Here is a 14,906-nt window from a genome sequence, read left to right on the forward strand (position 1 = left end):
ACCTACTTTTGTCCACCCCTGTATAGAATTCATTGAACATAATCCCCTTATTTTCTCTTTTAAAACATTCCAGAGAAGCTGTTAAAAAGTATTGTGGAAATAATAATCCATTAGCTTTAGAGAATCCATCAGAAAGGTCAAAACCACATACTCTATTACAAGTCATCACTTAGATAAAGTGTTCTGCTCTTCTGTCTTAATTTTTAAAGCACGAACTTTAATGATAATGGAAAGGGCATGACATGAGGCATTTTGCCTAACAAAGATTGTAGGACGAGAGAGCCATTAGATGGTGTGTCCCATTCTGGTGAATATTTAGCTGGTGAGCCTGAAATCTTTTGGAGCCCCAGGCCTCCCATATTCTTCTCTCCTCTGGAAGACAACGAAAAGCTCATCGTATTGCATAATGACTAGAAGTTATACAATTACAGGAGATCTAGTACCCAATGTGAAAGCAAAGAAAGGTGAGTATGTGAATATCACTGTCTTCCTGCAAAATTATAGGGTTATTTTCTGGCTGATAATATGTAAAATGCGGACTTTGTTTGTCTTCTTATATACTTGGAAGGCTCACTGTAGAAAGCCAATATTAAAAACTTCTCTTCATTCATTTTCCTCTGTCTGTACTGGAAAGGCTCCTTTGATTCCTATATAAAGAGCTTCAAAGATCCTATTGGGATACAGTGGTTGCCTTCATGGGCTCTGAGGGTAGTGTCTAGGTACAATTTTGATGAAACAAATTGATGTGTTGCTTTTGGACAAACAAACTCAGCCACTGGCTCAAGCTGGGGAGACCACACCTGTGTAACCCATAGATCACGCCCTCTCTCTCAGTGGGCTCTAGACTGCTGTTTGGAAAATGGAAGATGCTTATCCTAATGGAGAAATTGAAATTAGATGCACATTAGGAGAGTCAGCTTTAGCGCATTGGAAAGTGTCGGTATCTGAAGGCATGTGTTCTGGTCCTGAGATATCAGTCAATAAAACAATGGTAAAAATAAAAACAACTATATGTCCTAGCCAATTTGGCTCAGTGGATAGAGCGTTGGCCTGCAGTCTGAAGAGTGATGGGATCAATTCCAGTCAAGGGCATGTACATCAGTTGCAGGCTCCTCTGTTTCCCCTGTCCTGGTTGAGGTGTGTGCAGGAAGCCACTCGCTCTCTTTGGCTATGATCCCTGCCTCCATCACTCCAACCTCCTGTTTTCATCTTCCCATCTCCCTCCTTTGACTCCTACTGCCTCTCATTTCTAAGGGCCATTATAATTATACTGGATCCACCCAGATTGTCCAGGACAATCCCCCCTGCCCCACATGATCTTTAATGCCATCAATGAAAAAACCCTTTGGCCCCAAATGGTAACAACCACGGGTTCTGGAGATTAGGACATGGACTGTCTTGGGGAACCATTATTCAGCCTACCACAGCTCTATTTTTTTTTAAATTTAGTACTAGAAATGTCATAAAATCCTGTGCCTAATAGTTGTAAGATGGTGTGGAGTTCTTTAGCTGCCTCCATATTCCGCCGATAATGTTGGACAAACCCTCCTCATGGGAGTCACTTTCAGCACAGGATTGCAGTCTTGTCTGCCTCTTATTCTTCTGATTGGACCTTTTCTGTGACTCCCTTCCTGTGTTGAGTAATCACTTGTGTGTGGCCTGTTTCACCATCTTGCCTGCTTCCTAAGTGCTGGCATCTATTCCTACCTTTAAGTACTGCCTCCCTCCAGTTCACATGCTTTTGCTTTTCAGGTAGATCATTAATATAAATGTCGCCATAGCCCAAATGCTGCAGAGGCTAATGATTTTGTTAGCCAGGTGCAGAGCTCTGCCACCAGGAGTCTTAAATTTACAACCAGAATTCACAACAGTGCTTCATCCTCCTCTCCCAAAATAGCCAAATGAACTTCTGTTCCCAGTGATTTTATTTCAGCTTGTAAACTCCCTGTAAACTTCCTTGTAAAAGGCAGGGACTAGAGCACTGTTTCTTCTGAGGACTATCCAGTGTGAACCTGACGGCAGAGCAGAGATCAGCCTCACGCCTGAGACCACCCACCTCTATCCTGTTTCTGGCGAATCCAAGGGAGAGAAACTGCATCCAGTGACCAAACCTTTGGCGATTCCTATGTAACTGTTCCTGAAACTAACCCAAATTCACAAGTTTTCATTCTCTGTATGTGGCTTGCCAATTGTTCCATGGGATTGATTATTAAGGGACTTTTTGTTCATATCCCACTTTCAAAGATATATATATATATATATATATATATATATATATATATATATGTATGTATATATATATAATCTCTCCTTTTCTTTCTCTTTATTTTTCACTCTCTAGCTTTCTATCTCTCTAGCACACTCTAAACAAATCTATTGGTTTCCTCTTAAAATGAACATTTTAATCATGTGAAGTTCAAATGAAAGATTGAGAAATAAATTAATATTTATAAAACACATGCCAGGCACACTGCTAAGCATTTTACACTGTTCATCATATAAAGTAATATTATATAATAAAGAGCTAATATGCTAATTAAACTGGGCAGCAGAACAACCTTCCTGACAACCAGTGGGCTGGGTGGCAGGGCCCCAGGGCCACAAGGCAGCCTGGACTGCCAGGGCAAAATTCATGCATCGGGCCTCTAGTTTAGAAATAGTCACCCAAAAAAATTATAAATTATAAATTATAAATGTAATCAGTATCTGAGTACCTTTTAAGTAAAACTTTTTTGCTTTTTTTTTTTTGTGTGTGTGTGTGTGTGTGTGTGTGTGTGTGTGTGTGTTTTCTTTTGTTTTAAATCTGGCATGCCCCTTTTAAGTTTATGTATTTGTTTATTATTTTACAAATGTCTGTTTATGATCACAATTTAGGTGGTTGGAGTCTAAACAGTTCTAATTAATTATAATGAACTTGAAGTACTCTAGAAAGTCATTTATTTTTATTCTCCACAGTAAAAATATTAGAGTGAAATATTAAGAAATACTGAGAAACAGAACTGCTCATAAAAAGAGGCCGTTTGTTTTCCCACCTCCTGTCAATAGCATCTGTCGGCCCCAGTGGTAGCTTACCCTGACTGAGCCTTCAAGACCATTTTGGGGGAACTTGTTAAACAATGGGGTTATGTACTAGCTATGTTGTCCATTAGCAGGTCTCTGGACCATCACCAGTGGCATAAGAGATGGAAGGAATCTTGCTTCACTCTAAACTCTGTCACTGTCTTGCCTTCTGCAGGGAGTGCTGGCACCCCGGTCATGTTTAACAAGAATGGAGATGCCCCGGGGCGGTACGACATCTTTCAGTACCAGACAACCAACACCACAACCCCCGGCTACCGTCTGATTGGACAGTGGACAGATGAACTTCAGCTCAACGTGAGTTCTGTTTTGTCCTCTTCCTTTGCTTGTGTGATACATGAACAGGCTTTTGATTTGCTCAGTAGGCAAATGGTTTTGTTTGCTTGTGTATACATGAGTGAACAGGCAACCTGTTAACAGGCATCAGCAGGGACTGGTAATAATACAACATTGAGAGTGATGGTGTTGATGATGATAAAGATGATGATAGGAAACATGTGTGGAGTTCCTATCAGATGTTATACTAGCACTGATGGGACTGATCTCATTTAATCTGAGGCTTAGATTGCTTAACAATCAAATAAGTAGATAATACTTTAATACTTTCACAAGATCTCTTGATCAGACCTTCCTCCCTTCTTCCCTCTCTCCTTTCCTTCCCTCCTTCCTTTCTTCTTTCATTCTCCTCCTTTCTTCCTCCCTCTATCCTCCCTCCTTCCCTGCCTTCTTTTCTTCCTATTTAGTGGTTTGTTTATTTTTAATGCATTTTAGTGAGTTGCTTTGTTGTCTGTTGAGATTTTCTGTGTAATTGGAACTTCATCTATTTCCATAACCTCTCCCTCTTCCTATACTATGTGACCTTGAGTAAGCAGCCACTTCCTTGGGTAAAGTTATGCCCAAGTGCACATGACAGCAGCTGTGAGGAGCTCATATGACACTGTTAGGTTAACTTGCTGAGTAAAGGACAAGCTTCTGGAGTTTTCAAGATGAAGGAGAAGGAATGGGATTCACTGTAGGCTTTGGGCTGAGTTGAGTGAGTAAAGCAGGTTTACGGAGGCTGGGGCCCATTTTGCTTTGGATTCTCTTAGGGAGTAGAAATAGTTTCATGATTTTTATCTAGGAAATGGAAGGATTAAAGATAGGTGAGATTTGTCATTAACAAAGAAACAGTAAGCACTTATGTGAACCGAAAAAGGAACTTTTAGTTATTTTTGTGGTTCCAGAGTATCCTTGTCTAGTTTCAAACATGATGGCAGAATTGTCTTGTTCCACCATAGAAATGAAGTGGCCTTGTCTGATTAACTTTTACATTTTGCTGAGATTGTTTATGTTCTATTTGAATTTGCCTGCACAGCTGTTAGCTGATAACTGCAGAGCCACTTTTTCTTAATATTTTAAGTTGAACATTTAACAGGTGCTTCTAATAATAGTTACAATGCTTATTTGGAATTACTAGTTTTAAATAAATATACCAACTTTCCCAGGTTATGAAGAACATATCTCCACCCTGGCTGAGCCCAGCACTCCTAGAGTTTAGCACACTATGCATCCTTACATTTCCTCTCCTCCCAGGAGGGAATGCAATAGGCCTTCCCACAGAAGATGGCTAGTTTCCTGGAGCCTGGGGAGTGGGGGTGGGGTGGGGCAGAAGTTGGAGCAGTAGGTGAGCCCAAAGGGTAGTAATTCAAAACACAATCAGAGTAGCATAACCTGCTGACAGACCCATAGTGTTTTGTTAGTAGGTGCTGTCTGAGTGATACCAAGATGCCTCAGCCATAACTAAAGGCAGGCAGAGCATCAAGGTCTGTGGCAAGAAATGAAGTGCTCAGGTCTATTGTGAGACACAGGAGACTAAATAACACATGAATCTTCTCTTACACAACCCCTGAACCAGTGGTAAATCCTTGGCATGTGTAATTTGTCCATGTACACAAGAATCCCCAACCAACATTCACCAACTTCAGACATTACCTGGCATTTCTCAAGCAAACTATTTTTAAGAACCAACATCAACAATGATGTTATTTGTTTTTTATTTTATCCTGCATAAGAAGTCATTCAACAAGTTCTTGTTTTGTGTTGTTGTTGTTTGGTTAAAAGTATCTCTCATGTGATAAGCATTATGAGAAGCAGTGGGTACACAGGGGAGAACAAAACAGATATTGTCCCTGTTCTCATATGTTCAGTGATCTAGGATATAGTTAGGTGGTAAACTAGTAAACAGATTTGTATGTGGAAATTCCAAGATGTAATAGGAGACCTGGTGGGAGAGTGTATAATGGGTGTGGAGAAGGACCTACTGGATGAGAAGCAGACAATGTGAGGAGTATGAGGCTTCCACCCAGCAGGTCAGAAGGCTGACATGGGGATAATGGCAAGACTAGGGTGTTGTGTCCATGCCAACAGGAGCCAGGCCAATAGACTTCTTGAGAGTTTAAGAAATTTTTATTACATTTTCTCACAGTAAGCTGAGATCAGTATATCGGTGTCAGCATCGAGCGAGTGTTTATGTTCTCTTTTATAGGGGCTGGGTCAGGGTTGCATCAGCCAGCTGGAGTAGCTGCCTGAACAACAGGATGACTTGGAAGATAACAAAATATCTGATTGGTGCACAAATGCTTGAGGCAGAGGAGAGCACCTGGGTCGGTTGGGAGTGCACCTTAAATTCTGCAGGTGCAAGCTATTTGCTTCAAACTAGGGAAAAAAAACACATTTTGTAACATGTTTTTGAAAGCATGTTTAAACAGCACAGCCCAGGGGTAATATATGCTAACATAGGGGAGAGCAGGAAGAATCAGAGCAATAGGTAAGAGCCGGAGCATGTGATCCCTATAGGCTATCTATAATAATAAAAGCATAATATGCTAATTAGACCAGACAGCCAAACAACCTTCCAGAAGAAGCCAGGGCTGCAGTGTCTGAGCCCCTTGCACGGATTTCATGCACCGGGCCTCTAGTGGTAAATATTTAATTATTATTATTATTTTTTCTGAGTGCACTTAAAAGACATTAGAAGTATTAAGAAAGTGACTGGATGGAATTTAGGGAAATTTTTTACTTTGTCTGCTGAGTAGGTAATAAATTAGAAGGGATAAGTGTGGGAGTAGAAAGCCCAAGTGAGAGTCTATTGCAGTGGTTGAGCTAAAATAGGCTAGCTAAGTGAAGGGGCTCCCACACTGCAGCATGTGCCCAATCACTTGGAGGGCTCATAAAACACGGTTGGCCTCATCCCACAGTGTCTGATTCGGAAGGTCTGGATGTGGGGAGAGGCTGAAATATTTGCCTTTCTGTGGAGCTCTGTGTCATGCTGATGGCACATGGGTTGTGAGTGGAAAGGGTAAAATTAAGAATCCCAATTTAGTGTTCTTAAATATATGAGAGACAAGATGAAATGGATATAAGTTTGTAATTCAGAAGAGTTTTGCGTAAGTTATTTTTTAATGAAATTATAATCTATAAAGTATTTAAATCCAATAGAGGAAAGAGAGAACAAGAGAGAAAAGAAAGAAGCCAAGCCTTGAAAAGCTCATAGAAAATGATAGTTTCATTTCAACTATTCTAAATGCCACCTAATTTAAAATATTGTGTTTAAGATGCCTGAACATTGCCCAAACCAGTTTGGCTCAGTGGATAGAGCGTCAGCTTGCAGATTGAAAGGTCCCGGGTTCAATTCAGTCAAGGGCATGTGCCTGGATTGCGGGCACATTCCCTGTAGGAGGAGTGTAGGAGGCAGCTGATTGGTAATTCTTTCTCATTGATGTTTCTAACACTCTAGCCTTCTCCTTTCCTCTCTGTAAAAAAGTCAATTATATATATATATATATATATATATATATATATATATATATATATATATATATTTTTTTTTTTTTTTTAAGATGTCTGAATCATTGAGATGACCATCTAGGTTTGATTCTAGGAGGCTAGACCTGGGATATATGCTTGAGCTGGCAATAAGAGGGAACATTTTTTGGTTCTAATTTGTCATGCTGACAGTGGTATAGCAGGAAGAGCAGACAGGACACCTGGATCCTCGGGTAAATCCAGTAGTTTATGTTCAGTGTTGTATGGAACCCAAAGGCATGAATGGCTGAGCCATGAACAGAGGGATGGGGAGGGGGGATGTTTAGGCCTGTGAGAGGCTGGGTTCCTTTAACTAGAGTAGCCACTGAGAGGACAGGCCTTGATAGGAGGGCATCCTGTTAATGTTTCCATGGGCCCTTTAGGATCTTATTAAAATTAATTTGAATCCAAAAGAAAAGACAAAAAGAAGGTAAATATAGAATCCAGAGGATTTTATGGTTAGTATCCTATCCAGCATCCCTGGCCCATGGTGTTCCTTTTTCTCTAATTATTCTGATTTAGTTAAAAGTTCTGTGAGAATTGAATTAGGGCAAATTGAGTTTTATAGATTTGCTTTCTTCTCATAAATGAAACAAAACAAAGCACTTCAAGTAACAAGGGCTTGTCTCATTTACAAAGACTCAGGGGTACAGTTTCAATCCCCAGTTATGTCATCTCTAGCAAATGAGAATTTCAGGAGCACTTTCTCTGTGGTCAGTAATAGTAAATGAGTCCTAGCCAATTTTGCTCAGTGGGCAGAATAAGGGTCTGGGGATTTGATTCTGTCAAGGGCATGTATCCCCAGCCTTGGTCAGGGTGTGTGTGGGAGGCAAACTATCCCATCAATGTCTCTCTCACATCCATGTTTCTCTCTGTGTGTCTCCCCCCCCAAAAAAAAATTGATGGAAAAATATCCTTAGGTGAGGATTAACCAAAAATATTAAAACATTGCAAATGAGTTTCTTAGCCCAGAAATCAGAGTTTGAGTTTCATAATCCCAGCACTGTAGGCCAGACTACTTTGCTATTCTAGATTGGGTTCTCTGGAATGTCAGTGTCCAGGAGAGGGCTGCCTGTGACCGAGTGCATGGTGTACACCAACCAGAGGAGCCACGAGATGACCACAAATGAGAATTCATGGGAAGGAAATTACAACTAGCACAGCCACTTACTCTCCCAGTTGCAACTCCCAAAAAAATCACCCTGATTTATTTTCTCAGGTTCGTATTCTACTCAGCAGATTTCATAAAACATTATTCCTGGCGGAGAAGCAGGAGAAGGGATAATGCAACACACAGACATTGGTTGTCTGCAGTATGTCAGGCAGGGTGCTAGCTAATGGAGATGCTGGGATAAAGGAGAGGCTGGCGTACAGACTAGGGGACGGGTTCTGTAATAGATACAGTGCTTTTAAAGGGCTCATGTAGGCACCGACTTAAGAAAAGCTACCAAAAAGTACATTTGAAATGGAGTTTGAAAAATGAGTAGCAGTCCCCAAGGTGAAGAGAAAAAGAAAAGAGAGTCTTCAAAATGAATAACTTAGTGCTGTTTAAAAACAGTGATAGTGAAATATGTTGGGGGGAAAAGGCAAGAAGTGAAATGTGGATACTTTCAAAAACTCTAAATGTCTGATGTGAAATAAACTCTCTATATATTATGTGTATTCGAAACAAAGGTTATTTTAGTCATTTTTTAATTTATTTTCAATTAGGGAATTTAGATATGCCCAAAATGTTAATGTTTCAAATAATTGAAATTCTGTAAAATACCAAAATGCTAATTAAAATGAAAAGCACACACACTACTATTGTTAATGAGCCGCTTCCCACAGGGAATTTGACACTCTCTTAAACTGAAGACTCTGAATGAATAGTACTTAACCTTCTCTGGAAACTTGATCATCTGCCATTCTGTAGGATAGTCCAACCTGTGATCTTTTGAGGTGTGTGGGGGAGGCTTATCAGCTTTTTGTGTGACTTATTCTGTTGAACTTTCTTTCCATATAATGACTGAAAGCTTCTGGAAGGTAGAATTCCATGCTTTAGTTGTTGTTCTATATTAACACAGGCACACAGTAGGTTTTTTTTTTTTAATTATAAAACCACCATATTAAATGAACATGAATACTTTTTAATTATGTACATTACCTCCAGCAAGCAGAAGCTCTTCCTCCTTCTGGGAAGAGTATCCAGGTTCCTTTCAGAATGTGGTTTGTCCTTAATGGTTCCCAAGCGCAGGCACAGGACCTAAGCCACTCACCATGGCCATGGTGATGGGGCGGGCCATCAATTAAGTCTGTCCAATCCAGATACACCATTGGATGTCTGCTGGCCAATCCAGGACAACAGTGTGCTCTTATTGGGAGTTGCTGTGTCCTCAAGGAGCCACGTGGGTCTCTTTGGAGGCCGCAGTGGATGAACTCCAAGGAAAAGGAATCAAAACTTGGAGAGAGAAACTAGGTCTAGGCCACATCTCTTCAGCCCTAGAGAAATTACTGAACTGCAGAGTGGCTGGTTGCTATGAAGTATACTGAAGCCATTCATAATGCTTTCTGTATTGTTTCATTATTTAAGGCAATTTAGGTCACATACTCTTTACTTACTATTTCATTCACAATAGCAATGAGAAATAAAAATAAAATTTGATTTTGCTTTAATATGCCTGATTAGAAAAGAAAGAATGCCTGCCCACCCTCAATAAGAAGATTTCTTTCAGATCTTATTAAACAGAGGTGATTACAAATTAGTCTGTGAAACAATTTTTATTAAATATTAAATCTTTCACACTGGTTAGAGGTGTTTTTTTGTTTTGTTTTGTTTTTTCTCCCAGGCATTTAAAGACAGAAAAGCATGGTTGATTGCCAAAATCACCATTTAATCAAAGAATGTATCTCAACATCAATACTTACATCTACCTATAAATTCACTAATCACTCTATTGTTTCATAATCACTGGAGTAAAAATACTCTAATCACACTCATAATTTACAGTGAATTGCATGAGTTGTGGGGAAATGTATAGCCACAATCAAAGCAGTGCTGACAAAGAGAAAAATATGAGAGTTGTCCAAATCTAGGACTTTTCTCAGCTTCTATTTGAGGCTTCTTTGGGCTCACCTTATTGGTCATCTCATTTCCTGGTGTATAGCTTTGTTGTTAGAAATCAGGAGAACATCTGTGAGGCTGACCTGATTAAATGGATATCATCTCGGCTCCACCACCTCCTAGCTGTAAAGCAGGGTTACAGTAATGCCAATTTTATGTGGTTATTGTTAGAATTAAATGTAGCAATGCATGTGATGTACTTAAAACAGCGCCTGGTACCTCATATACTCAGAAGATGTTAGCCACAGCAGTAATAATAATTTAATATCTTTAGCTAGTACCTCATTCATACTCCTCAAAATGTCATTTTCTAGTGCACAGCTAGATTGTTTTTCTTTATGCCCCAGCACCTAGCATAATGTTCAGCATATACAAATGTCTTGTTCTATATTAATTAGATGAGTTGAACAGACACACAGTTGAATTCCATTATAAATTATTTTTTTTAAGAGGAAGAGTCAGAACAGCCAAGGATTTAAGATGAAGTGAATCTGGTTTAGAATCACGGCACAGCCCATGTACCAGACCTGTGACCAGGACAAGAAAGGCCTCTCAGGAAAGATGGCTTTTAACTTGTAACCAGAGTGACAGAGTTATTTCCATTTGAATCTGTGATATTTCACAAAGGATGCTTACAAATTCAAAACAGTAAGTGCTGTTTCCCAATTGTCAGCCAACTTGAGATAAGAAATCCCAAACCAAAAACAGACAGCAGTTACTGTTTAAAAGGTTCATTACTTGCCAATATTTTAAGAATCAAGACATTTCATAATTATATTGTGCTTCTCTTTTAAAAATATCAAGAGATCTGGTGATAATGTGCCTTTGCTCATGCACAGCTAGCAGGATCTAAGTAGCAACTTCCCATTTCAGACAGGGTGTGAGTTATTTAAGTTCCCACAGACCCACCATCCCTCACTGCCTGATACTCAGTGCCCCCCTTAATCCCATGAGCATTTTGGGATACTCAAATCTAGACTTAGAGTAAATACTAAATTATTTCCACTAATATGGTTTGAGCACATGCCTGAATTTATGGCCTCTGGAAATTTGTTTTAAAAATCAATAACAATATATCAATAGTATTAACAATAAAAAAACATCCATAAGTTTATAATAATTCTTAAAGGGTCAATAGAGACTGTAAGAGAAGGCTGCCTTGGTAAAGAAAATGATTTGCTTGGAAATATGTATTTGTACATATTCTGAAACATCCTGAAAATGATTGAAATGCAGATTACTTTTGTGTTAGCTTTTCTTTTAGTAATCAATGGAGTATAATAATGTTCTATCTATGAGTGTCCAAAAGATTAATAATATTTATAATGATCAGTATGGCTCCATAAGCATGGACATTAGAGAAGCTCAAATCCTTATAATTTTCTGTTTGCATTGTAGGCATTCAAGCAAATCACTATGTTTATGAATATACAATTATTTTCTGTGAGGAAATTGTTGAGTTTCATTGCTCTCTGCATTTTGGGCTCAGGAAAACACATTTGAAAGAAGAGATAATCAGAAGAATAAGTTAGCTAGCTAAGCTGTTGGAATGGGACTTTCACCGATTGTTGTCGATCCAAAAACTACACAAGGAAAAAGATGAGCTTAACTACTCTCTGCCTAACTTTTTTGCCCTGGGAAACCAGAAATTCTAGAATGACTTATCCTATATAATAAAAGCCTAATATGCAAATCAACTGAACAGCAGAATGACTGGTTGCTATGATGTGTACTGACCACCAGGGGGAAGATGTCCCAGGCAAGGCAAGGCGAGTGCCAGAGCCTCCCCACACCATCACCCCTCTGGTCACCCTGCAGATTTGCAGATCAGCCCTGATCTCCAACCTACCCATGCATGAATTTCATACATTGGGCCTCTAGTGTTAAAATATAAGAATTTGATTTGGAATGTTTTTAAACAACTGGGAGATAGTCTTATAAAGTGGGACAGTGTCAGAAGGGCCAAGGTGAGTCCTGCCTTTGCCACCTGAAGGACAGTTCCCATATGTATTAAAATAAGGTCAGGTCAAGCAAAATAGCTACTTCACAAGAACACATTGAGATTGAATTGCAATAATTTCTCTGATATAAGAAAGCATATGAGATTTGTGGTCAGGTTCCTTGTATAAATTTTCTACTGCTACAGTAAATACCAGAAATCTAGTGGCTTAAAACAACACAAACTTCTTATCTTACAATTCTGTAGGTCAGAAGTCCTACACATGTCTCCCACATCTAAAGTCAAGGTGTCTTCAGGATGCTCTAGGGGAGAATCTTTGTCCTGTTCATTTAGGTTGTTGGCAGCATATGGTTCCTTGTGGTTGTTGGACTGAAGTCTGTTTCTTTGTTAGCTGCTAGTTGTGGATTGATCCCGGCTTCTAAAGGCTGGATTGATTCATTGTCTCATGGCCCCTTCCACTATCCTCAAAGCAGGCAATGGTGAGTTAAGTCCATGTCAAGCTTCTGGTCTCTTGTTCCACAGTCATATCTCACTGACTCTGCTACCTTCCTCCACTTTGAAGCGCCAATGTGATTATTCTTGTCTCGCATGCATAATCCAGGATATTCTCTCTATTTTAAGATCTATAACCTTATCCCATCTGCAAAGGCCCCTTTCCATACAAATTCTTAAGTTATGTAATTAGGATGTAGAAATTGGGGGATGGGGAGGTGTAAGGAAGGGGTAGGTTATTTTGCCTACCACACTTTACTATTGGGTTTTCTATTATTTCTATAACACAAAAGTCCTGTTATTTTTAGAGAGTTAATGCAGTTGTTTATACAGATATGAGTTTGATGCAATTTTGTATACGTAACTACCTTTGGTATCTAAATGAGCTTGATAAATGTTCTTATCACATTTCTGGAAAAGTCTTGGGAAGAACCCAGGATTAACCCTGAATTAATAAGCAGGCAGAATCACAACCCTCCTTAATTGACAAGGCAGGATTGAAGACTCATTGGAAAAATAAGGGATGTTAACACAGTAGGAGACTTAGATGAACTCCAGGAGAGAGTTCTGTTGACTCCAATTTGTTCTCAGATTCCCACAGAGAACATGGCCCAATATTCGAAACAGAATGGAACTCCCTAGTGGGTAAGGAGAGATGAGCCATACCTTATATTAACCTACTTTCCTCTTCATTTGTACTGGGATAATATTTCCATCATGCTAACTACCCCAAATTAATCATTTAATTTATATTACTTCTTAGTCTAAATCTAAAAGATTAATTCCTTTCATTTTTTTAGTCCCATGTTAGTGCCCCAAATCCTGAGTATTTTGATTTGATTGCCTTGGCTCTCTTTCAATGACAAAGTGGAAATACAGAGAAAGAGAATAGATGGGCAGTTCCTCCAGGAGCTAACCATGAAGTTGTCACATGGACAAGCTGTTCCACTCATGGGTGTACACCTACTTCTGACATTGTCTGCTCCACTCAAGGCCATGAAACAGTAGAATATGGAAGTTCATAGCTTGATATTTTGGGTGTTGACTGACAACTCCCTGACAAAGCACCCATATAGCCTGTTGATAGCAGCAGCCCTGTTTTTCATTGACTGCAATAAGGGAGACCACCACCTTGAAAAATAGTCTTAGGAACTTCTCAGCAGCAGCAGATCAAGGGCAAATATATTGCCATTTGGGGTCTGTATGAAGGCACCTCTTTCAAAGGGGAAGCTTGACTGAATTGGGGGAAATCTGTGGTAGTGCAGTGTTCTGTTGGTGGACCCGCCTGGTGAGGAGGGTTTTGAAGCCAGTCTTTTGTGTAAATGCAGGTGACTAAAGGGCTTGGGCCAGTTGGTTAAGTGATCGTGAAAAAGTACTACTTATTCACATGGCAGTTTTTATTTTTCTGAGAATGGGGTGATCTGTTGTTCAAATATTAGGTCTAGTAATAATTAATGCCGTTTTCTAATACTTTTTTAAATCAAATTTATTTAAACAATACAACAAAATTTAATCAACAATATAGTTGCCGTTGTTTTCTACTACTTGTGCCCAACGCTCAGGAAGCATTTTAATCCCTCTGTTGTAAAATTCTTGTGATTTTGATGCAAAAAATTCGGTCAATGCATTTTTGAGGCATTCTTCATTATTAATTTTTTTTCCAAGAAGAAAGTTTTGCAAAGAACAAAACAAATGGTAATCGGAAGGGGCAATATCAGGAGAATATGCAGGTTGAGGGAGAACTTCACATTCCAACTGGCACAGTTTTTCAGCAGTGATTCTTGCAGTATGCGGTCGTGCATTATCGTGGTGAAGAATTACGCCCTTCCGATTAATCAGCGCGGGTTCTTTTTCTCTTAAAGCTTGAGCTAACCTTTCCAATTGGGTACTATACACTGCACTTGTAATGGTTTGGTTAGATGGTAAAAGTTCATAATGAAGAATTCCTTTAAAATTCCACCAAACACACAACATCACTTTTTTCGCATGCAAGTCAGGTTTTGGCGTGGGCTGCGGAGCCTCATTTTTGTCCAACCATTGAGGCCGCCTTTTCAAATTAACATACAGAACCCAATCTTCATCTCCGGCAACAATTTGCTCTAAAAACGGCAAACGGTTTTGACGAGAGAGGAGCGAACTGCAAATTGTGACTCTTTGATTACGGTTGTTGTCAGTCAACTCATGAGGAACCCATTTTCCAAACTTTTGGACTTTGCCAAGTGCACGCAATTGATTGGAAATTGTTTTTTGTGAACAATTTAAAGTTGTCGCAAGCTCTTGTTGGGTAATTTGAAGATTTTGCACCAAAAGAGCTTGAAGAGCTTCTTGATCACAATTGGACACACGGCCTCGACCACTCTTGTCATCTAACGAAAAATTTCCCTCGCTAAATTTCTCAAACCAACGCTGGCATTTTCTGGCACTAACTGC

At 39.4% G+C, this 14,906-nt stretch overlaps 1 protein-coding gene across 7 annotated transcripts in view; it reads left to right on the forward strand.

The window, feature by feature from the left end:
• Positions 1-14,906, forward strand: part of GRM7 (glutamate metabotropic receptor 7) — a 736,691-nt gene that overhangs the window by 486,444 nt on the left and 235,341 nt on the right. For all 7 annotated transcript variants that reach the window (XR_006741094.1, XR_006741093.1, XR_006741092.1 and 4 more), the window contains exon 7: positions 3,236-3,375. Coding sequence is in view for 3 of the 7 variants with exons in the window: in XM_045579111.1 (XP_045435067.1) it covers positions 3,236-3,375 (140 nt within the window). In the remaining 4 variants the exon portion in view is untranslated. The remainder of the gene's footprint in view (positions 1-3,235; positions 3,376-14,906) is intronic.

This window comes from Pipistrellus kuhlii, unplaced genomic scaffold (genome assembly GCF_014108245.1).
Source record: "Pipistrellus kuhlii isolate mPipKuh1 unplaced genomic scaffold, mPipKuh1.p scaffold_m20_p_11, whole genome shotgun sequence".
Lineage (NCBI taxonomy): Eukaryota > Metazoa > Chordata > Mammalia > Chiroptera > Vespertilionidae > Pipistrellus > Pipistrellus kuhlii.